Raw genomic sequence first — 25467 nt, 5'->3', positions numbered from 1 at the left:
GTTTGGCGTCTGCGCCATCCACAACTACTTGTCTTCACGATGCTGATTCGGACAACGTGCTGTCTTCCGCATCTTCAGATCATGTTTCTCCTCCACCTAAAAAACGGGTCTGTAAGGAACATTTTGTAGACGCTCCCGAGCGTCCTCCGGTGCTCAATTTCGAGCCTGCAGACATCATTCATCCGAACTCTTCCTCATGGAGGCCTTCTCCGGCTGTAGCTGCCTACATTGAGGCGCATATCCGCCAGCCTTTTGAGGCTTCAGTTCGTGCCCGGTTACGCTCAGAGTGCCCGAGGCCTGATTTGTCTGCCCATTTGGCTGAGACACCAGACGTTGACCCCATGATGGCCACGTATTTGAAAAAATATGCCAAGGACCCGAAGAAGGGCCTTGATAGATCTTGGCAGTCCTGTCAAGATAAGATGTTAGACCTGCTTGGGCCTCTCACTAAGATTTTATATCTAGGTTACAGAGCACAAGAAGCTTCTGCCCTTGTGAACCCAAAGGAGATGATCGAGTGGGCGCAACGGGCGATCTGCCAATTGGGAAATGCCTATTGTGCAATGTCTGCAGAACGTCGCAGGTCCATCCTGTTGAAGCTTGACCCTTGACTCTCTGAATTAGCCACTTCAGAATCGGGCCCTGAGGCGGACGGCCTCCTGTTTGGTCAGCCATTCCTTAAGGAACTCACGCGCTTTGTATCCACCTTCAGTGGCATTGACAAGGCGCAGGCCTCCTTGCGGCGAGCCATGCGTCCGGTTTTTGGAAAGGCCGGACGAGGTAGGGGACGCTCGTTCGGCCGTGGTTCTGCCAATCAGTCCCAGAGAGGTAATTCCTCTCAGCACAGAGGTTCCTACGACGCAGGTTATTCAACGAGAGCCAACTTTTATCCTTGCAGAAAAGGAAAAGGCCAGTACGGCAAAGGACGTTCCGGTGGTCAGCAGGGACAATACCAGGATACCCACTCTACAGGTGAGCCTGATTCGTGCATGCGATGTGATGTTGGGGGGTCGCATTCAGTTTTTCCTGCAGAATTGGCGCATGCTCTCCAGCGATGCTTGGGTGCTACAAACTGTTCAAGGGTTCAGAATAGAATTCTATCACCCGATGCATCAGACTTGTCCCCCTCCTTGTTTACGTTTTTCTCTTCAGGATCAGGTTTGTCTCTCCGAGGAGATAGACTCTCTCCTCAAAAAGGGGGCGGTTATTCCAACCACCCGTCATCCAAAGGGATTTGCCAGCTCTGTCTTTCTGGTCGAGAAAAAAGGGGGCGGTGCTCGCCTTGTTCTCAACCTGAAAGACTTCAACGGCGGAGTCGTCTATCGACATTTCAAGATGGAGGGAATCCATCTCTTGAGGGATCTCCTTCGAGAAGGGGATTGGATGGTCCGGCTGGACCTCAAAGATGCGTACCTCTCGGTTCCGATTTACAAACCACATCGCCGTTTTCTCCAGTTTCTCTGGCAGGGAGTCTGGTACGAGTATCAGGTTCTCCCGTTCGGTCTTTCGTCGGTACCATGGTGCTTCACGAAGCTGTTGAGACCGGTTGTGGAACATCTTCGGTCTCAGGATGTCAGGTTGATTATTTATCTGGACGATATTCTCCTTATGGCGGATTGTCCACTCAAACTTCTTCAGCATCTGGAATTGTCCATCACTCTTTTACAGTCTCTGGGTTTTCTAATCAATGTTCAGAAATCGGTTTTGGTTCCAGCCCAGCGTATCGATTTCCTGGGCTTCCAGATTGACTCGGTGGCTTGTCAACTTCTCTTGCCCAACCAAAAGATGCGTTATATCAAGAGAGAGTTGACATCTGTTATTTCCAGACCGACTGTGTCGTTGAGGTCGTTGGCACGTGTAGTAGGTCTGCTGGCGTCGTCCATTCAGGCGATATTTCCGGGCCCTCTACATTACAGGGCAATGCAGCGACTGAAAATTCTTCATCTCCGGAAAGGCCTCGGATATTCCGATCAGATTCCTCTTACGGAGGAGGTCCGTTGGGAGATGCAGTGGTGGTTGGACCACATGGAGGCCTGGAACGGTCGAGCCATCTTCGGTGTGTCCCCGGATCTAGTGATAGAATCCGATGCCAGTCGGTGGGGTTGGGGAGCCCGTTGCGGCTCGGTCTCGACCGGGGGTCGTTGGTCCCCTCAGGAATTGACACTACATATCAACTGTCTGGAACTCCTAGCGGGTTCCTTTGCGATCAAATGTTTTTCCCCCCTGCAGACCAGTTGTTGTGTCCTTCTCCGGATGGACAATATATCAGCAGTCCGCTATGTAAACAAACTAGGCGGGACCAGGTCCAAAGTCCTGGCAGAGATCGCCAAAGATTTTTGGCACTTCTGTCTGCAGAAGAAGATCACTGTTATTGCGGAGTACCTTCCGGGATGCCACAATCAGATAGCGGACTGGCACTCCAGACATCTCCGGGATTACAGCGATTGGAGGCTGCATCCTCGGGTCTTCCGTGCTCTCCATCGGCGTTGGGGTCCTTGCCAACTAGATCTCTTTGCCTCACGCCTCAATGCGCAGCTTCCGCACTTTTACAGTTGGAGGCCGGACCCTCAGGCTCTGGCCACGGATGCCTTTCTCCAGCAGTGGCCATCGACTCTTTGCTATGCCTTCCCTCCATTTCTAATGATTCCCAGGGTATTGGCCTACTCCAAACGATTTCAGACGGATCTGATTCTGATTGCCCCTCTCTGGAGGGCTCAAGCGTGGTTTCCGGTCCTTCTAGAAATGTGTTCGGCTCCACCGTTTATCCTTCCCCCATTGTGGAATCTCCTATTGGACCCTCTCGGAGATCCTCATCCCCTGATCCTCTCAGGCTCCCTCCCCCTTCTCGCGTGGAGGATCTCGGGGATCGCTGGTCGCTCCCGGGCCTTTCAAGCGACGCTTCCAAGCTCCTTAGTGAGGCATGGGCTCCCAATACTCACAAACAGTATAAGGGGTCTTGGAAGCGTTGGTGCGATTGGTGTTCACAACAACAAGTTGATCCCGTTTCAGCAGATATCAGTATGATTGTTAATTTCTTGGCCTCCTTAGCCACCTCTGGTCTTGCTTATTCGACTATCAATGGTTTCCGTTCGGCTATCTCGGCGGGTCATGCCCACATCGATGGGAAACCCGCGGGTGAACATCCTTTTGTTTCCAGGTTACTTAAAGGAGTTCGTTTTGCAAAACCTCCCACTCCTAAGTATGTTACCTTGTGGGATGTTTCAGTTGTCCTCAGATTCTTGGAGGCCTGGCCTTCCAATTCTTCCTTATCTCGCAAGCAACTATCGGCAAAACTGACGATGTTGCTATGTTTGGTCTCATGTAAGCGCGTGTCGGACGTACACGCTTTAGATCTGGCGGGTCGCAGCTTTACTCCTGAAGGAGTTTCCTTTCGTCTCTCCAGACGTACCAAATCTAATACTCCTTCTATTTCTTATCCTTCTTTTCCTTCTCACCCCAACCTTTGTGTGGTTCAATGCCTGAAAGATTATGAGGTGAGTACCGCTTCTTTGCGCTCGGACATGCAGGGTCAGCTTCTGATTGCTTTACAAAAACCTTTTCGCCCTGTCTCTCCAGCTACCTTGGCGCGCTGGGTGCGGTGGCTTATGTCTGAAGCAGGAATTGATGTTTCTGTGTTTGGCGCGCATTCTGCACGTGGAGCGATGGCATCCAAAGCTTATTCCATGGGTGTTACTCTGTTTGATATCATGAAGGCTGCAGATTGGTCATCTGCTTCTGTATTTAAGACGTTTTATTTTAAACCAATTGATAGTGTTCGCTTCTGTGGTGGTGGATCAGCTTTAAAAAAGCATAATCGGAGCCTCCTGTCCTGACATAGAATTAAAAATTTGCAAACATTCGTGACAAGAATTTTCAATTCTATTAAGGACTAGGAGGCGAGGATTATCCCACCCGTGTTTCATATTTGTATGCTAATGTATTATGACTGTATACACGCGGTTACAAATATTTCATTCCTTGTTCTCACTCCCTGACTTGCTGTTCAGTATTATTACTTTGGATATTATGGCTTTGTGTCTTTTTTCCAGGTTCAGACCAGAAGTGATGTCGTTTGTTCCTCGGCGGACTCTGTTGCTCCTCCTGGTTTCTGGACCCATGGTTCTTCGGCTGCCTTCTTCAGGATCCTCTGGATGACAGCGGCCTGTTTGGAATTGTTGTTCCTGTTATATTTGGGATTTTATTTTAACTTGGACATTTTTCCACAAAGAAAGAGGAAGACAGACTAATGTGTTGACCTTTTATACGCTATACTCTATGGTTACTCCCTGGTGTTCATGGGATATGTAGTTTTTTGTTCATTTTATTGGCTGCTGAGCATTTCATTAAAGAAATGAGAAAGCATAATCCTCGCCTCCTAGTCCTTAATAGAATTGAAAATTCTTGTCACGAATGTTTGCAAATTTTTAAGTATTTAGTAGGTCTTAAGTAGATCATATGGAAGGTCCCACCAGGAGCTGCATGGTTGCTGCTCAGCCCACTCTCTTCAACTGTCATTCTCCACACACAACCAGGCACACTCACATTCTACTCTTTCTGTAATCAAGCATTCCAACATTCCACGCAGACATCACATTCATTCTGGCTGAGCAACTAAGAAGGAGATGATGCAAGGTACAACACAATCCAACAAGATATTCCTCAGGGTTGTCCTCTTTCACCCCTTTTATTTGTACTAGCAATAGAGTCTCTTGCCTCACTCATTCGACATTCACCATATATTCAAGGTATACCTGTTTCAGGTGGTACTTCCAAACTATACTTGTATGCTGATGATATTTTCCTAATGTTAAAAGATCTTCCTCACTCTTTGCCAGCCTTAGTTAAGATGAATGATGGTTTTTCAACCCACTCTGATTACAAAGTGAACTGGGATAAAAGTGAGGCTCTTCCGATTTTTTCTGTTAACACAAAAGAGTCAATTGATGGTTATTCCTTTTGTTGGAAATCATACCAAGTAAAATATTTTGGAGTTTTGGTTAATAAAGGTTTGTCATATATGATCTCAGACAATATCTCACCACTTATAACGCAAATGGAAAATGATTTTGCAAGATGGCCTCTCTAAGGCTTTTCCATGTAGGAAAGGGTGCAAGCCATTAGGATGGTTACCTTACCTTGCATTAGTTATATACTTGGCATGCCCCCAATTATTTTTCCTTTGTCTACACTTTGTAGAACAGATGCCCAAATTTGATCTTTCATCTGGGGTTTGACACTCCCTCGTTTAGCTGATTCTAAATTATTGGCTCGCTGCTCTCATGGTGACCTGGGATTACCATCCTTAGAAAACTATTCTTTAGCTTTACACCTCTCACAATTAGTTTATTTACTTACGGGTATGACTGATCCTCCACAGTGGGTCACAATGGAGCATTCCTTATTCAACCGAAGTAAAGGCCTTGATTGCATTCATGGACCTCGCATTCCTCGTTCCTCTCCCCCGCATGCAGTGATGCAAGCTACTTACCAAACGTGGCAAAAAGTACATTGTATTCTACGAGTCACCCACAGCTTGCACTTTAAAGCTCAACTTTGGGGCAATGAAAGTATCCAAATAAATGGTCAAGTGCTCCAGTGGTCTAGTTGGAAATCAAGAGGCATCCAAACACTTGATCAAATTATTCTAAATGGAGAGCTAAAATCCTTTGATTCACTTAGTGAAGAGTTTGGTCTCCCACCAGAATAGGTCATGTGCCATTAGCAGTTGCAGCCCTGTGTGAAAAGGTATCTTCTTTCTCCTCCCTGGACTTTGAATCGCTCACCAATTTTAGAGTATCTTTTTACTTGGGATCGCCATAAAGGGGTGTTGTCAGGTCTATAATGTGTTCTAATTCATCACCTATATTCAGAACCACTTCCTAAATCTCTCCAAGGGAAATGCCAAGAGTGTTTGCACATCACGATTGAACAAGATGAGTGGTCAGATTTGTTAGAATCCATTGACAAAGGAACCCAAGAGGCTGGTTTGAAAGTCTGTCTTTTCAAAACTTTGCACTATTGGCACTGGACACTTCTAACATTGCAAAGAGCAGGACGACTACCACACTCTAAATGTTGGAGATGTCCTGGAGTCAAATGCAACCTTCCACATATACCTTATGAATGTTCCTCCATGCATAGTTCTTAAACATATGCAGGGGACACTCTTTATTACATGATTTTAGATGTCTTCCTACTATTTCACGTTCGCAATGTCGTCTTTTACACACCACATTTTCTACACCTAAAATCTGCATTCTAAGACATTGGATATCGTCTAGTCCTCCCTTACAGGAAGAATGGATGGTAGCAATGATTCAAGTGGCTTCCCGTCAACGTATTATATATAAATTGCAGGATCAAGAGGAAATTGCAGGTATGGGTTCCTTTTCTCCTTGTACCCTGAATTCCTTCCATTTTCCCCATACCCCTTTAATCCAATTTCTTTGCTTTCCTCTTTTCTCTTTTTTCTATATTCCCATTCTATCAGTGCAAGGAGTCTACTCTTGTTCCCCTCCTTATACTCTTCCTCGTTTACCGATATATATTTATATACATATGCATATTCTTTAACTGTTGTTTTCTATCACATTCCCGTCCTTCTTTTAATCTTAAATTTGTGTTATTCATTTTCTCCTCTGTGGACAACATTTATTCCCCCCTGTATAATTCTCTTTCCCTTTAATATTGAAGCATTTTCTTTTTATTACTACCTTATATGAATTCAAGTTATTCCATGATATTATGATATTCTGTTTGTATCCATGTTTTGTATGCAAATTATATATACTCTCAATAGAAACAATTATGAAACAAAAAAGGAAGCGCATAAAAACAAATTTAGAGCCAAATTTTAGATGATGCTTTCCTATATTTCAGATCTTGAACTTCTGTTTACTATGTCTGCACAAAAATTACTGAACAGACCTAAGTGAAAAGCATCACATTCCAGGTATAGTGAACTTTCTCTTGTTCATCATCCATAGATCTACAGATACACACTGCATAATACATACTTTGATACCTGTGCACAGGTATTTATTTTGCCAGTAAATTTTTGACAAGCACGTTACTGTCTTAATCTTATGCAACTCCTACTGAATTGCCCCAAGATGACCTTTCTTCACAATGCAGCACACTTTAACAGGGTCAATGTCAGGGTCCTCCAGTGTGTCATATCTGCCTGTGGCATGCCGCTCCCAGTATTAGAATATATTCTTTGATACTGTCCTTTTTCTTGTATGTGTGTATGACAAGATATTGAAAACTCTGTCTAGATTTCTGAAATGTGTGGTTATGTTATGTTATGTTAGGGAACATTTATAGAGTGCACTGACACCATAAGTTTCCTGGTGCTGAAAAGAGAGTGCAGGGATTACGAGTGGGCAGGCTAGCCGGCTTGAGTGAAAAGCTGGGTTTTTAGGCGCTTCCTAAAGTTCAGTTGACTGGCAGGGGGAGAAGATTCCAGAGTTTAGGGGCCAAATGGGCAAACCTGCGGCCACCGAACTTTTTGAGTTTTACTGTAGGGGCGACCAGCAGGTGAAGATGAACCGACCGGACGCTGCTTCGTAATCAGGGTTTTTATGAAGTCAGGACTGGTGCAGTGGAGAGCCTTGAAAGTCAGGCAGCCGATCTTAAAGGCCGCCCTTTGTTCGACTGGTAACCAGTGCAGTTTGCGCAGCAGGGGTTTCGCGGATTGCCACTTCGAGGTTTTGAGAATAAGTCTGACAGCCTGGTTTTGTACAATTTGGAGACGTCGGAGCAGAGACTGTGGAAGTCTATGGTATAGGGAGGTTGAGAAAGTGAGGCGGGATAGTACCAGGGAAATCACAACCTGAACCAGCGCTGTGTGCGATAATAGATGGGCTATTTTACGGATTTTGCACAGTTGGAACATACTGGAGGAGATCACAGCCCCTACTTGAGCCTTGAGAGAGAGCTCCGCGTCAATGACCACCCCTAGGCTCTTCACCAAGCTTGCAGAGACGGGGGCCCAGCTCATTCAGCCAAAACTGGGGACCCCAATGTGCTGGGCTGTTTCCAGGTAGAATTAGCTCAGTTTTTCCTGGGTTTAATTTTAATTGGTTATGGTTCATCCACTGCTGTATGTGGATCATAACAGCTTGAAAGCTGTTAGCAGCATCGGGGGAGCCGAGAGGGAAGATGATCTGTAAATCATCAGCATAGTTAAACACTGTGATATCCCACCTCTTTAGCGAATGGATCAGTGGCCGAAGGTATACATTAAATACATATACATTAAATAGGAGGGGGGAGAGAGAGGAGCCCTGGGGGACTCCGCAAGTCGTGGGTGACCTGGCTGCCGTAAAAGGGCCCAGAAGAACGGCTCGTGCTCTGCCCGAGAGGAAAGACTCGATCCAATCAAAGGCAGGACCCTGAATGCCAGCCTCTCCGACACAGTGGAGAAGGATGATATGGTCCACCGTGTCGAAGACAGCAGATAGATCCAGTAGCAAAAGGGCCTGAGGTGTCCTTTGTCTGCGTTCCCCCTCAAGGCGTCCAATACTGCCAAGATGACGGCCTCGGTGGAATGGGCCGGTCTAAAGCCGGCTTGATTAGGTTCAAGAAAGCGAGAGCTCTCGATGAAGTTTGAGAGACATCGAGTAACGTGGGCCTCAAGGAGCTTGGACAGGTAGGGCAGGGGTGAGATAGGACGATAATTGGAGGGATCAGCAGGGTCCGCTCCTGGTTTCTTCAACAAGGGCACTAAGATGGCCTCCTTAAAAGAGCTGGGGACCGTGCCAATGTTGAGGGAAGCATTCAGCAAAGGTAGTATACAATCCGGTAGAGTGAGACAGACGTCCTGAAGAACGGAGGGAGGGCAACAGTCATTGGGGGAGCCTGATTTGATAAGGGCCGCGAGCTCGGCCAAAGTGCTGGGGTTAAGGGCAGTAAGCTGAGTCAAGGACAGTTGATTGATGGGAGAGGCATCCAATGGCCTCACGGGGATGAGGGGAGGAATGGAGTTCTTGATGTTAGCTATTTTCTCAATGAAAAAGGAGTTCAGGACGTTGCACGTCTCTTGAGTTGGAGCCTGAGTGGGGAGGGTTCTGTCGTCCATGGTAAGCTTGTTCATAATTTTGAAAATTTCCTTAGATTTGTTATGGGCAGAGAGGATTCTGTCAGAGACGTGTGTGGACTTTACCGGGGAGATCGCAACTTTGTAGTCTTTGCGGGCCCCCACGAAGAGCAATCTATCGGAATCAGAGTAATTGCGTCTCCAAATCGTTCCAGCTGACGCACCTTCAATTTCTGTTCTTTAGGGTAGCTGGAAAACCATCTATGTGAGTTGCTGTGTCTAGTGCGTGAACATTTTGTAAGAGGGGCAAACTGGTCACTGGCTGTCTGTAGCCAGTTGAAGATATCTCCTTCCATTGCCTTGACACTGGTGTCGACGTCGGTGATGGGTCAAGTATTGGCCAGGGAAGCAAGGAAGCCTTGGGAGTCGTAAGAACTCCATTTGCGTGATAGCCCACCTGCCTGGGTAGGGACCTTGACCCTGCTACTGACAGTAATGGTGGTGTCGATAAGAGGGAGATGACTGGGCAGGATAATACTAGGTCTTGAGTCCAAATGTGGGCAAGGGTGTGACCCTTGATATAAGTGGGCACGGAGATTTGTTGAACAAGATTAAGACTGGTTAGGGCTTCAAGTGCCCTGCGAGCGATGCCAGCGGAATTGATCCGCTCCACTGCACCAGGGAATAGTGGCGGGTGCGTGGTTTGTAACTGTCTGAGGATGTCTGAGAAATCGCCCAGCGCCGCTGGCCCCTGGGCCCGGCCTGGCGCGGATGAGCGCAGACAGGCTTGTCTTTGGTGTGCCTTTGGCACCCCACCGTCGCGCCCGCTGCGCCTGTCTGCTGCGTTCTCTGTGAGGGGGGACCATTTTATAGTTGCTGGTGCAGGAGGGGTAGAGCCCAGTCCGCTCGCCTGCTCCTCACCCAAGATGGTGGGCGCTAAGGGACCGAACCCCAGGCAGCGCCTGATCGGCTGCAGTGAGGCTAAGGAAGCAGAGACCGGGTAGTCATGTCATTACCACATTATTTCAGTCATAGACAATAAAATTAACAAATATTCAATACAGTACAAGTACATAACATCTTTACAGTGATTAAAAACAATTCATTAAAAAATGATTTACAAACTAGTGTAATAGCAACACTGGTATGATCGGAACAATAACACTGTTATATCCTAAGTATTGCATTTATGTGTAATCAGCCTAGGTCCTCCTAGCTGCTCAGCCAGAGTGGGAGATGGTAATGGAATGTTGGTGTGACTGTGATGCGTGGAATGCCTGGGTGTCGGAGTTGATGTGTGGATGACAATTCAGATGGTCTGAGCAGCTAGGCAAGCTCCTCTTGGGAGGCTGGTGTATGGCTTGACTAAGATTGTTGATACCCTGACATGGATCTACTAAATACGATTTGAAACTACTCTACAAGGCTACCAGTGTCTCTATGCAGGGTACAACATTTATTTGGTGAGGAGCGGACTAGGAGTCAAGAGTCTTCAAGGATGTAACAGAAACAAGGAGAAATCAAGACTACACAAACTAGAGACTACTAAGAAAATCCAGTAACCAGCGTAACAACATGAAAATTAAGTAACTACTTGAAGGAGAATGGAGTAAAAGGCAAGCCAGCCCCACCAGTGTCCATGTCATCGGACGGCCCCAACCACTGTGTGTTTCCAGCCTTAACTTACTCCATGGTTTTGACCACAGGTATGGTCTGCATGTTAAGGTATGAATGGACTGATTTTCACCCTACCACTTCTTTTTGAATCTGTCGTATGGATGTATCTACTGCGTAAATGAATAGTGGCTGTTCTGATGTGAGTTATGGACTAACTCACTGAAGGAAATTAACAGGTGGCACACAGGACCCAAGTCGCTAAAGGAAATGTGGCTGTTCAGATGTGAGTTATGGACTAACTCAGTGAAGGTTATTCACAGGTGGCACACGAGAGCGGTGTGGTTCTGCAAATATTGGTGTTTTGTTGGCACATAGTAAGGACTCAATGTGCAGTCACACAGAAGCAGTTCATGCCGTTTTTGACAGTGCCCAAGGATAGTGGTCTTGCCACAACATTAAGTCAACATGGAAACTGCCTGCATATTGCCTGTTTAAATCAATCTAAAGATGACACTTTCCTGCTACATTGCAGAGATACCTGCACTTGGTTCGGCGGAAGACTGGTTGGACAGCTGTGGATGTTTTCAGCGCTTTGACTCTACACGTTCCTGGGCTGCCTATGTGGTACTGAGACTTGCACTTTCATGCAAAGACTTGTTCGGATGGATTTTCCCATCTTCATCTACAATTGGGGCTAGTTGGCATAACAAATTTGGGGCCATACAGCTGTGGTTACCTTAGCCCAGGGAACTATGTCAGGTGAGACTTGGGTTGTCAGTAATTTTTGGTCTAGGCTGAGGGTTTGTCAGGGTGCCATTTTCTTTTAAATTTAAACATGCCACGAGACCAGCTATGCACGCGCTTGAGCACGTGTTCTAGGTAGCATGTGCACACTTACCTGCATCGTGACGTGTCCAGCGCTCAGCGATCCTCTGTGACAACGTTTCGTGGGATGTTATGCTGCTGTGTAATGTTTGGGAGCGTCTACACCCCAGGAACCACTCGGCACAACGTGATATGCATGAGGCCATATTAGGAGTGGCAACTACACCATTGTTTCATGTGTTATCAGTTCTGGACATTGCTTGACTTTGCCAACCATTCTGTCTTGTTTCCTCAATAAAGTTTTATGAACGACTTCCTGACAATGCACAACACTGCCTTTTCTTCACTCGTTGTGCGGGTGAAACTGCTGACGTCGACCGAAGATATTCTGTGGGTGAGACTTTTTCCTTGTGACTCGCTGCCACGGAATCATCCATTCATCTGCTGCCTCTGCTCAAGGGTTTGTCCTGGCAATGACTTTTACCTCACATTTTAATTTATGTTTCCACATGTACCAGCTTTTTGGTCTTACAGGCAGTCAATTCTTCTTTTTCTTGTATTGTGGAAATTGGTGTCCCCGCACTGTGTATTGACTCTGCCTCTGCTAATTTTGGGTGACATCAATAGAGTATTTTATAGTGTGTCCTTTTTGTTTAAGTCCTCATACTTGGTGCGAATCTATTGACACTGACTTGTGTATATGCAGTGTCTGATTCATTACAAAATTTATATTACAAGCTTCAATTCGGGTGCACAAGTTCAAAGCATGGTTTATTCATGGGGTTCCATGGCGCTATGTTTTATTTTCCCTTCTGTGTTTTTTTTGTTCCCTTACTGAGTGGGAGTGCTGCTACAACACATCTTGGGTGAAAGATTGCTCACTGGCATGGGGCACAGTTCAGTAGTGATGTCACAGTTTTTCGCTCATAGGATGGGTCGTCCAGTTTGTTTTAGTGGGTGGTCTCACAGTGTTCCCTTAAACTAGGGATGGGTCTGGGTAACAGTCCCTTCACATTTGATTCTTTTTAGCCATAGTGCATCCTTACTTCAGGGATGGGGTTAGGTGTGTATCCCAGTTAGTAACCTCGTCAGCAGGTTTAGGTCTTGGGGTAGTTCCCATATTAAATCATTATGCATAACTCTTTCACAGGGTTGGATATGGGTTTAGATCCCATTTTACTGTTGTGTGCAGTGCTAATGTGCAACCAGGGTATTCCCCATTCACAGTTGCGCGCAGTACAAAAGTACAACTAGGGTGTGTGTTTTGGGTGCTAGCCCCTCACAAAGTGTTATGGGTCATTGTCCTATATCTTTGTGGTTCTCTTGTATTTGGGATAGGTGTTGCGGGGTATTTTACTTTTGATTTTACAGTACAGTGTTTTACAGCTTATGTCATTATATTATTACTTGTACTTGTTTCTCTACACTACGCTTCTTAATGTTTTTTACAATTTTTATTGAGGAGGATGGAGGATATTGTTGCACATGTTTATTCATATTGCATTTTTCCATCTTTTCTGGATTTGTATTGTTCATATTTCTGAGATGTTTTGCTTTTTGTTGCATTCCGGAGTTATGAATTTTACTGCTTACGTGTGTATAGTTTGTTCCTTTTTTTTCTATTGTTGTTTTGTTTGTAAAGGAAAGGGATAATGTAGTATCCTAAGTATTGTATTTATGTGTAATCAGCCTAGGTCCTCCTAGCTGCTCTGCCAGAGTGAGAGATGGTAATGGAATGTTAGTGTGACTGTGATGCGTGGAATATCTGAGTCGGTGTCTGAGTGGATGTGTGGATAACAGTTGGATATGGGCTGAGCAGCTAGGCAGGCTGCTCCTGGTGGGGCTGGTGTATGGCTGGAATAAGATTGGTAATACCCTGACATGGATCTAATGAAGAAGATTTGAAACTACTCTACAGGGTACAACATAAACCATACAATACAATATTGAAAAATGTTATCTAACTGGCCTGGGAGTGGAGTGTTGACAAACTGGGAGTGGGCTAGGATTGTGGGGGCAAAAATAGAGAACATTGTACTCCAAATTGTCCAAATACTCCATAGATGCATAGTAATGGAAAAAACAATGACAGGGGATGAGTCAGTTCTACCTACCCTGCACTGGTGGACACCTAAGAGAAGACATGGAGGACTATCCAATGTTTTTGATGCTTCTGATAATTTGACAAAAGAACAACATGATCATCGGTTTCTTCACCCCTCTGCATGCTAGACAAATTTTGCTACCCCAAGGCTACCTTTCCATTTGGCTGTAAATGTGGTGGGGGAGTGTACCTAACCTAAACCATAAGTAAAGGGTTTTTGCGAAAGGAGGTTTAAGTCATTTAAATCTCGAAACAGTCAAATTGTGATGAAGACAATTCTGTAAGAGTGAAATATATCTTCTTGGGCCAGTTTAGCTGAAATCCAGAAGAGAGTCTTTTCACCTTAAAGATGTGAAGAAGTTATTTAATGGAGGACTTTGGAACCATAATCTATAAACAAATAGTTCTGGAAACTCGTGGAAAATGTCTCTTATAAAAGAAGCACCATAATGACATGCAAATGGATTAAAAGACTTTCAAATATCAAAAGTGAAGTTTGCTTCAAATCAATGAAAGTCCATTTAAAATGTAGTGCATCTTTTTATTTAATGTATTGTTTTTTTGCATATTTATCCTAAATTGACACATTTTCACTTTTCACTTTGATGCAAAATAAATGCTGTAGTTTACCCTATTCAGCAGTACATTCACAATCATGGAGTCTTGAGCATTATAACCGGGAATTAAGAAGCCTATAAAATAAGCAACACCTTTGATCTTAAGTGATCTGGTCCTATCCAAAGTAGAACATAAACTTACGGAAAGGGAAAGATCCCACACTCAAGCACCTACCGCTTTGCAACAGTATGTTGTTATAGTGGATTTCTAGTCTAACGTAGGTTGGAGCGAAACCTTTACCCAGTGGGATGCCAGCATTGCTGGGGTATGTGAATGCCTGGCAAGTAAAAAAAAAAATCATTAGAACAAAAAAGGAGACAAGAAATATGATGACCACATAACTGATATTTAAAATATTTGCTTAGGCATTGATGTATCATTTGTAAAACAGGAAAACAGTAAATATGACTTACAAGGAAATTTCAAATAAAAATAAATTGACACCAATATGTTACAGTTTGAATTGAGTAATACAAATCTAGCTACAAAGCAATGGGTGCAGAAGAGGATGGAGGTTTTTACAGTGCATAGTCAATTTTTAGAAAAGGAGCCTGCATTATAGGTAACAGATAACAGTTGAAAGAGGATGCATTCTGGAGAGTGGTTTACAGCAAGTATAAGAATGAACTACAATTGCACCAGGAGGTCAAATAACTCATCAAGAAACAAGCAAAAGAAAGAGGGCCACAAGGAGAGACATTAAATGAGAGTTAATTCTCCTGTTCTCTAGTACAAAAACAGGAGATCCCAAGAAGGCCATCTCTAGACCTAGGATTTAACCACAAGCTTATAAGGATGAAACACTTCAACGTGGAAATGTTGCAAGAGGTCATCCAACTCCTGAAGAATGGAGTCTTTATGGTCAAAATAGTTCTATAGGACATCTATCTACATTTCGCAATGAATCAAAGACACAGAAAGTACCTCAGATATGTCATAGAGAAGGTGCACTATCATTTGAGGGTGCCATCCTTCGGTATTAAATCTACACGGTGCACAGACATATTATCGAGTCCAAAATATCGTTTGGACATAATATCGAGTAAATAATATAGACTGGACAAAATATCGACTGGACAGAATATAGACTACAAAAATATTGTTTTTAAGGTAAGTAAAGTAATATCGACTGTATAAAATATAGATAGCAAAAATATTGATTTTTTAATAATATATAATATTTTATAGTGTATTTTTATGTAATAATATTAGTGAAAAGTGTGTTTTTATGTTAAAAATAATGTTATTAAATGATTTTTGTTTTTATAATTATTGTGTAACGTAATTCTGTAGCGTGTTGTGGGTTTATAGGGGAATAGGGTGGGAAGTAATTTCATTATAATTAATTAAATATGTAAATTTATTAATTGATATTAATTTGTAATTAATTGTTAATTAATTTATATGTGTCAATTAATTTAATAGTAATTGCAAAATAATTATTAATAATTGATTAATTGGTAATTATGTAAATTTTACTAATTTAATGCAGTAGCGGGTTGTGGGATTATAGGGGAATAGGGTGGGAAGTAATTTAATTAAAAATAATTAAATATGTAAATATATCTATTGATAGTAATTAGTAATTAATTGTTAATTAATTTATATGTGTTAATTAATTTAATAATAATTGTTAATTATTTTATATTAATTGATTAATTGGTTATTATGTGAATCTTACTAATTTAATTTTTCTGTAGCGGGTTGTGAGTTTATAGGGGCATAGGGTGGAAAGTAATATATTAATATTTAATTAAATAATAATAAAAAAAATACACGTTATTTATTTGGAAATAATAGTGAAATAATTTTTAATTATTAAAAAATGTATTGTTTATGTTAATTAATTTGTATTAATAGGTGAATAAATTAAATAATTATTGTTAATTATTAAATGTAAATTAATATTGATTCTATTACATAACATTTTTATTTAATTTTTAATACTTATTATTAGATATTTCTTGTTCGATTTTTGATTTATATATGAAAGATTTACTTTCCCTAATGTTGTATTCTCTGGAGTGTGAATTGTAATTTTTACACCTACGCTTTCCAACGCTTTCCCTACTGTTGCACCCACTGGAGTGGGAATAGTAATTTTAACCCCTACGCTATCCAACGCTTTCCCTACTGTTGCACCCACTGGAGTGGGAATAGTAATTTTAACCCCTACACTATCCAACGCTTTCCCTAATGTTGCACCCATTGGAGTGGGAATAGTAATTTTAACCCCTACGCTATCCAACACTTTCCCTACTGTTGCACTCTTTGGAGTGGCAATAGTAATTGTAACCCCTACGCTATCCAACGCTTTCCCTACTGTTGCACTCTTTGGAGTGGGAATAGTAATTGTAACCCCTACGCTATCCAACGCTTTCCCTACTGTTGCACCCACTGGAGTGGGAATAGTAATTTTAACCCCTACGCTATCCAACGCTTTCCCTACATTTGCACCCACTGGAGTGGGAATAGTAATTTTAACCCCTACGCTATCCAACGCTTTCCCTACTTTTGCACCCACTGGAGTGGGAATAGTAATTTTAACCCCTACGCTATCCAACGCTTTCCCTACTTTTGCACTCTTTGGAGTGGGAATAGTTATTTTAACCTCTACGCTATCCAACGCTTTCCCTACTGTTGCACCCACTGGAGTGGGAATAGTAATTTTAACCCCTACGTTGTCCAACGCTTTCCCTACTGTTGCACCCACTGGAGTGGGAATATTAATTTTAACCCCTATGCTATCCAACGCTTTCCCTACTGTAGCACCCACTGGAGTGGGAATAGTAATTTTAACCCCTATGCTATCCAACGCTTTCCCTACTGTTGCACCCACTGGAGTGGGAATAGTAATTTTTACCCCTACGCTATCCAGCGCTTTCCCTACTGTTGCACCCACTGGAGTGGGAATAGTAAATTTTACCCCTACGCTATCCAACGCTTTAGCTATAGTAGAATTCACTACAGTTGTTACAATAATTGTTAACTATTTTGCTATGCTACGGTAAAATTATTATATATGTTTATTTAATATTAAAAAAATTATATAAATATATATGTATTCATTTTTTAGATTTATTTTTAATTTAAAATAAATATTTATTAATATAACATTATTTTAATAATTTACAGTAAGTTTAGACTAAATATATTTATTACTACATTAGTATTAAAAAAAAACAATATTTTTTACAGTCTATATTTTAGTAACTCGATATTTTAGAGTCGATATTTTTGTACTTACCTGTTTAAAGATAGCCAGTCGATATTTTATCCATCGATATTTTGTCAACGATATTTTGTCAACTCGATATTTGTGAGGTCGATATTATTTCAGTGATCCAATCTACACCAAGGGTATTCATAAAATATCTAGCGTCAGTAGCTGCAAACATGAGACAAGGCCGTCACGTTTACTCATACTTGGACAATTGGCTATTATTGGCAAACCTACAAGTGTTAACATGATATACAAACTGTTACCCGGACATTATACAAATTGGGATTCTCAATAAACCAGGATAAGTCTTTGCCATAGCCTGAAAAGGTAAAGTTGTTCCCAGGAACGATACTGAACTTAAGGACAGAAAGAGCCCACCCAGTGCCAAGGACAGTCAAGGCATTACCAAAATAAACTTGCCTATACCTTAAGGTTGGAAGTGTCAGTCCCTGACAGTGACAACAGAAATGAAGCTGATGGGTATAATGGCATCATGCATACTGCTCACACCATAGGCCATGCTCCCCCTGTGTCCATTACTAGAATGGATTAACAACAAATTGTCACAGACCACTGGGATGTGGGATGAGCTAGTGGTGTCACAGAGAGGAATCAAAAGGAGATAATCTTCTGGAGCACACACAACATTACTGTGGGCAAACCATTGAAACTACTAACAATTATAGCTCCAACAGTGACCATCAGCACAGATACTTCTCACGCAGGATGGTGAAAACACAAGGTGAATCTAAAGATCAGAGGTCTGTGTTACCCAATAGAAGAAGTGTAAAAACATAATTCATCTGGTACTCAAGACAGTGTTCCTAGCACTGAAGGCCTTTGAGGTACAGGTGAAGGAAAAAACAGTATTGATCCAGACCAACAATACACCAATAATATTCTTCTTCAACCATCTAGGAGGGTTGAACTGTTTCCACCTGTCACAACTAGCACAGGAGATATGGAGATGGGCAATTCAAAGAGACATAACACTGCAGATGGTTCCCCTACCAGCATACAAAATGTAGAATCAGTCAGGCTAACCATGTGCTCAAATGCATCCCTCGAGTGAGAGCTCTAGCAAAGGCACTGGACACCCTTTTCAGGAGTCGGGGTCCTCCTAGCATGGACTTGTTTGCAAGCCCACAAATCACAAAATGCCAAAAATACTTGTACAGGTACCCACACCCCTGATACTCTGTCTATAGACATTTCAGAGACATTTGTGTATGCCTTTCTACTGATACCCCAAATATGAATGTTGCCAGACAAATTCAGACACTCATCCTTGGCACCAGGAAAACATGGTTCTTAGACCTTGAAGAAATATCAGGACAGAGGATTCCTATCAAACCCACACACAACTAGCTCATAATGTAAAGGGAACAATTATGCCAGACAAGAAATCTCAGGAGCACTAACACACTACTCCTCATTCCTCCCAAAACTCACAAAAAAAACCTTAAGACGCTTCTTCTCTGGAAATGCGCCTACTATCTGGAACTCAATCCCAGTCCATATCAGGACCAACCCCTCCTTCATAAACTTCAAAAAACTGCTCACAGACCTCTTCTTCAACGAACTCTTCCGAATTGATAGCTTTTTGCCGTCGAGACATAACTCCTCTGCCACAGGAATCTTGCCCAGTACTGAGGACTATATACACTTCAACAAGAAGGCACCTTCATCGCCTGCCTTTTGATTCGCTCCTATGATCCCCTCCAAGCCTTAACAGGAGTGGACACGAGTCAATGCTACTTATCAAAATAATATGTGCCCTATTGCATCAAGATAAATGTTGTAAAGTGCTCCGATACCTTCGGGTCTGGCTAGGGCTATATACGACTCTTAAATAAATATGCCATCTGGAACAAAGCGCTCTCAGTCTAGCAATATGGCACCTGGGTACTTAGAATTTGGTCGACTCCACCTTCAATCCAGTACAATGTAAATCAAAAAGAGCTAGTACACACAAATGCTATCCCACTAAATGGAACAAATATGTTCAATTGTCTGAGAGATAAAACATGTTAAAAAGCAGGACTCAGGGCAACACAGTGCTAACATACCTTACTTTTATAATGGACACCATATGCTTCACTCAAAGTCCACGACTTCCATTGTAGCTTACACCTGGGGACTGTCAAGAAATGGTTTTTCACGTTACCGGTAATACAGAGGTTTCTGGAAGGTTCAAAGAAGGTAGCCCCGCCTAAGGCCATACCAACACCTATGTTGAATCTAAACAACATGCTTAGTCAACTAATGACAGAAACTTTTGAGCCAATGCACAAAGGGAACTCAATTTCCTAACACTAAAAAAGGCCTTAATAATAGCCATCAATTTTCTGTGTGTGGGTTGTCAAACTACAAGTGCACACAAGCCCTACTCACAAACATACAAAGACAAGGTACTTCTAAGAACCAATTCCTAGTGTATACCCTAGAAGGTGTCACAATTCCATGTCAACTAAACATTTCAATTACCTGTTTTCTTTCAAAATCCAAAAGCACCTGCCAAAAGAGCACTACAAACATTGCATGCGCAAAGGGTGCTCATGTATTACATCCAGGAAAAAAAACACTAAGAAAGGTAAATCAGCTGTTTGTCTTATTTGCAAAAGTGAATAGGAGCACACCTGCAGCTTAGGGGACAATCACATGATGGATAGTACAACTCTTCCAAACCTGCTACTTCAAACCTGGAGAACCTTTACCCTCTAAACCAAGGGCACACTACACATGAACAAAGGGAGCAACATTAACCTTTCTGGCAAATGTACCCAAACATTACATCTGCATGGCAGCAGCTATGCACACCTTCACATATCATTATGCATCTGAACACCCCTACAGTGTTCAGATAGATAAGGAGGCAAAAGTGAAATATGGAAACCTAAAACACCTGTTTGCTAATTCCACAACATTTCAAACCAACACTCCCAGGGGGGAAGAAACCACAACAATATAATTTATCAATGCACAGTATATGAATCTAGAAACTCAGACCCTTATCCACCTTACATCTGCAAAACACTCTTGACAACTTCAGCCGCCAATCCAGTAAGAACACTCATCAACAGCTCCTTATTGAGAGGAGTTTTCCCAGAAGACTCAAAAAAGACATACATACATTTGTTATTAAAGAAAACACACCTTTATACTCAGGACTAGGCATGGGCGGTGTACTCCGCACTGTTCATCAGAGTTTGCGGAGTTTTATTCTTTCTGCGCTCCGCAGAGCTTGTGTAGTGCAGAAAACTCTGCTCCGTATTGTGCAGCAGTGTTTTTTCCCTGCTCGCGCTCGCCACCGGTATCTTGGTGATTGTGTGCTGCTACTCGGGTAGAATTTCTTCTCGAGCAGCAGGAACATCAGCGTGAGTGTCAGTTTGCACTGCACTCCACCACTTTTGGAACTCCGCAAAGTTTTTTTGTCGCTGCATGGAGTTCCATGTAGCGGAATGCCACAAACTCCTTCCAGGCCTACTTAAGACTCTGACAAATAAAGATCTATAGCAAACAGAACACTCCTGGAAAAACTTATAGAAAGAGTAGCCATCCCCAGATGTCAAATTAATTCATGACAAATCCCTACTTTCAAAAATCCAAACTTCATTCCGTCCAGGAAGAGGTACTAAATTAGCCCTAATCTCAATTTGGGACAGCCGTAAAAGAACAGTATACCAACATGGTGTTGCTAACATTACTTCTCTTTCAGCTGTCTTTGACACAGTCAATCACGACCCACTAATCCTACAGCTCTAGAAATCCAGAATACAGGGCACAGCTCTCAATTTGGTACATTTTACCTTTACAACAGAAAATAATCTCATCCAGTATTGAAGAAAAATAAAAAGTAAAAGCAGGCATCCCTCAAGAGTCAATCATCTCATCCATGCTTTTAAACTTTTAAATGAAATTGGTATCCATACTCCTGCTATAACATTGTTGATGATGTGCATATACTTCTCAAATTGTAATATCCCAAAGACATTTAAAAATCCAAAATATTCAGTTGCCTATGTGTTAAAGATTGCAGGGATTTGTTAGCATGAACTGAAAGCCATTTTGTATTTTGGCAGCCATTTTAGGTAGCCATGTGCTCACCATGTGCTGTTTCCCCCTTCAGAGCTTTGCACATGCTCAGAAGGGCCTAGCTAGTAGAATGCACCTGCTCCATTTATAGAACTGTTAAGCTATTCTTGCTGCTGTATGGAGAAGTAACTCTCCTCCCACTTTGTTGAGCAAGCAGATCTGTTATGCCCATATTACGCATTATGTATGCTTACATGTGCCAGGACCTCCCCTTGGTCTTATGCTGACTATGTAACCCTAAGCATATATAAGGTCCCTTTTTTTCTGTACTCCTTAGAATGCCTCATTCAGTTGATAAGGTTTCTGACTGACTTAGTCTCCCTCATCTGAGGTTATTAAAGATGTTACTTTTATATTACAGCTTCGGTGCCAATTTCTTCTTTGTTGGTTTAAAATGACCAAGTATCAGTGAAACCCCTGAGAATGTTTATATTTTCTACAAATGGCACTCCAACGTGGACCTCATCAGAGAAGTGGCTATCTAAGGGAGTGATCTTGTCAGGAGACAGAAATCTACAGAGGAAGACAGGACAGGACTCAACTAAGGAGGTACTGAGAACCTTTTTGGCGTGAGTATTCTAAAAACGACTGTTAGGTCATTCAGAACTTGGCAGTTAGAATCTGGACAGCCAAGGAATTGGTAAGATAGTTTGATGCGGCTTACTGTTGGTTTTGATGCCTGGGATTGGTAAGGTAGTTTATTAACTTCTACTGTGGCTTTAGATTTGTATGATTGGCCAATATTTGTATTTGGAATTTGTAATATATAAATTGCAATTTATATCGACAGGTAAAGAGGAGACTTTTCTCTGTTTGGAATTGATTTGAACGGGACACAGTACAAGAGTACCTTAAGTGCTACTTTGGTTATAATTCTGCATATTCTGCACTATTTTTGGCATGCCTATTTCAAGCACACATCGAAGAATGTGTGGCTTTTTGGAGGTACCATAGTGAGATGTGAAGTGAATTAGCCGGCTCCAATAGAGGGAATACCTAAATAGGTTTAGGTATAAAAAACATATTTCTTCCTTGGTGATTCTGTACACCCATGGAATTAAAATATGACAATAATACAAACAAGGATCCCTTTCTGCGTACTTTTATGAATGGAGATATGCAGAACGATTTGTGTTCTGCCAGCCATAGCTAGTGAATTGAGTGTATTTTGGCTTTTTGAAAATGAAACAGTCTGTTGGGCTGTTTTTTGTAGTCTTTTGAAATACTATTGAGAAGCTCTTCTTGTAAATATGGCTTACAACTAGTATTTGCAAATGGTTTGGTTTAAGTACAGTCTGTGGGTTGTACTTTGTTTCTGCCCCGAGTGTTCATCTGTGGGTTATTCATGTGTTTAAATGTCTATGGGGTTAATGGTTTCACATTAGTGGTACTTGTATGAGTAAATAGCGATTGCGCTCTTTGTGAAATGATGGCTAGCCTTAAGCGCTCTGTATTATGTGTTCTGAGTGTATGACCCCTTCTGTATATATCTGGAATGAGCTCAATGGGTTTGTTTGTGGTTTTTGCTTTCATCAGTCTGTTATGCAAAATGTCATTTCATTATTATTAAATAAAAATAATCAAAATCAAGAAATTACCATACGATACGCTAATTAACTACATGTTACAGTTAAATTGATAGAGTAAGCAACTATGCACATGTACAGACTGTCAATGCTTAAAAGTTAAAATTAGAATTCACATTGAATAGGAACAAAATAGCCCTCAAAACGAAATTGTGTGTTTTGCAATAAATAAACAATTATAAAAATGTTACAGCATTTTCCTTAGCTACATTGTGTTAGATATAAACAGGCAAACACATCATCTGAGTAAATTGGATTTTGCTGAACTAAACACATAGTATAGAACATGCACTGAAATGCCTCAGTTTAATACATTTTACCACTAAAAAAAGTTTTCCAACAGCTGTGTTTTAACTGCCACTCAGAAACAGCTGTTGTTTTGATTGTAGGCCACAGAGAGGAAGGGCTTTTGACTCAGCTTACTGGAAACACATTGTAAAATCCTGCATTTCAGACTGCTATTTTAAAAAATTACAAAAATCAGGTTCATTATTTTAAAGTAGGGATTTCCTTTCTTAATGCCTTTTTACATAAGCATATCCGTGGTTCTGATATTAAATAATGATTGTCCTTTTATAAAGTGGCGCAAAATGTTTCATGTTTCAAGTTAGGCTTCTGTGCTTCTGTGCTTAGGCTTATGAATGAATGCGCCTAAATATGATAGGCAAGAAATGCAGCTTGATTTTCCTATGTGAAATTATCAAAATGATCGGTTAAATTAAGTGCTTTTAAATTCTTTTTAAAATATTTATAAAGCTTAATACTCATACTGTGACCTCCTAGCATCAAAATCAAATTTAAGTTGTGTTGTACCACATCATGGGGAAATTTACATATGAAATATCACTCTGCGCAGGCGTAAAAAACTCATTTTTATAAGGGTATAGATGATATATTTCTAATGTCCCATCCCTGGAATGTGTAGAGAACATTCTGAGGATGACAATTATGCGAAACAAATTGTAGGATATTCATTTTTAAGTGCCCCAAATATCAACGTCGAAATTGGTCAAAATTCACTGATTTAAAACCACATTCTGCCATTCTGAGCAGCTTTTAAACTGCCTTAGGCTTCAGTAAATGCATACATTTAGGTATAATACAAACAGCTGACTTCTATATTGTTAGACAAGTATACTGCACACTGCTTACAATTGAAAATATGTATAAAACCAGCAGAAGTTATTCTCTTAACTCTAAACTGACAAACAGGGGGATAAGTGCTTTCCAGCTCTCTGTCTCTAGGGTGACTTTGAATTGGGTTGGCCCCATGGAAAGCCTTCCATACAGAATAGGACAGCTGGGAAGAGTTAAAAGTCAGTTCTATATTTAAAAGCCTGGCATGGCTCCCAGAGAAAGGTCTGCTTTGATATTTTGACATCTCAAACTTTTTGAAAGACGACGGGGGCGAGAAGGAGAAGTTTTACTTTTTTGGGCAAAAGCAAGCACTTTATTTACTCATATGATAAAAAATCATAAAATGGTATATGTGAACTTTGATTAACAGATAAGCTTTGCCATATTTATACAGCACTAATGCTTTTAGTCTGAGGATTACTTTATAAAAGCTGAGACAATGACATTTAGTTTGACTTCATGTGCCCTCATGTTTCACTTGTACATTTGCTAAAATGATTGGGGTTAGGGTATTCATGTTTTTTTAACTCTCTGAAAAGTGCTATGTGCCTCCTATAACTTTGTTTCTGCCAAGTTGCTACACATAGGGGTTGATAGTGTTGACAGAAGTGAAACCTGTTTCAAGTTTCCTTCTGTCAAAATGGAGGACGGAAGCTGGCTCCTCTACAAATTAAGGGAAGGTAAAATGTATGTTACTCTCTCTCTTTTCCTTAATATTTGTTTAGCCTGTCTAATCTGTCTGTGAAATAGCAATGAGACATTTAATTATCTATTCAGTAATACTGTTTTAAACATTGTGAGCATGAATAACATGTATACGTATATATAGTATGTTACTGCCCATCCTGTTTGATGAAATTATGACAGGATCAGTAGTCTAGATTGCTGTTCCCTTATTTTGGTCTTTAAGGGGAACAAGATGTGTGTAGTTTTTGTTTTAAAAGTCTTAGGTGACAACACCATTATTGTATGTTATTTTCATCCTAAATAGTTTTGCAAAGGCATTGCTAGTTTTTTTATTAGCTAGTCAGGGTAAATAAACTGACAGTCCTTATTAGATCTGATGTTGCATAGTTTGGATCAGGAAAAGTAGAATGCAGGGAAGATACCCATGTGATCCTTAGCAGACATTGTTGAAGGAAATATTGTTTTATAAGTAAAAACTACTGTTAAATTAGCAGTTTTAGATGTTCCTGTTGCTCCTATATCATGAAAGCATGGT

General features: G+C 41.5%; 1 protein-coding gene across 2 annotated transcripts in view; it reads right to left on the bottom strand.

The window, feature by feature from the left end:
* Window positions 1–25467, bottom strand: part of LOC147700831 (DBH-like monooxygenase protein 2) — a 564025-nt gene that overhangs the window by 382678 nt on the left and 155880 nt on the right. For both annotated transcript variants that reach the window (XM_086928504.1, XM_086928505.1), the window contains exon 6: window positions 14379–14481. In XM_086928504.1, coding sequence (XP_086784630.1) covers window positions 14379–14481 — 103 coding nt within the window. The remainder of the gene's footprint in view (window positions 1–14378; window positions 14482–25467) is intronic.

The sequence above is a fragment of the Lissotriton vulgaris genome, chromosome 7 (genome assembly GCF_964263255.1).
Source record: "Lissotriton vulgaris chromosome 7, aLisVul1.2, whole genome shotgun sequence".
Classification (NCBI taxonomy): Eukaryota; Metazoa; Chordata; class Amphibia; order Caudata; family Salamandridae; genus Lissotriton; species Lissotriton vulgaris.
The sequence above is the reverse complement of the archived record's forward strand: the minus strand, read 5'-3'. Positions and strand labels throughout refer to the sequence as shown.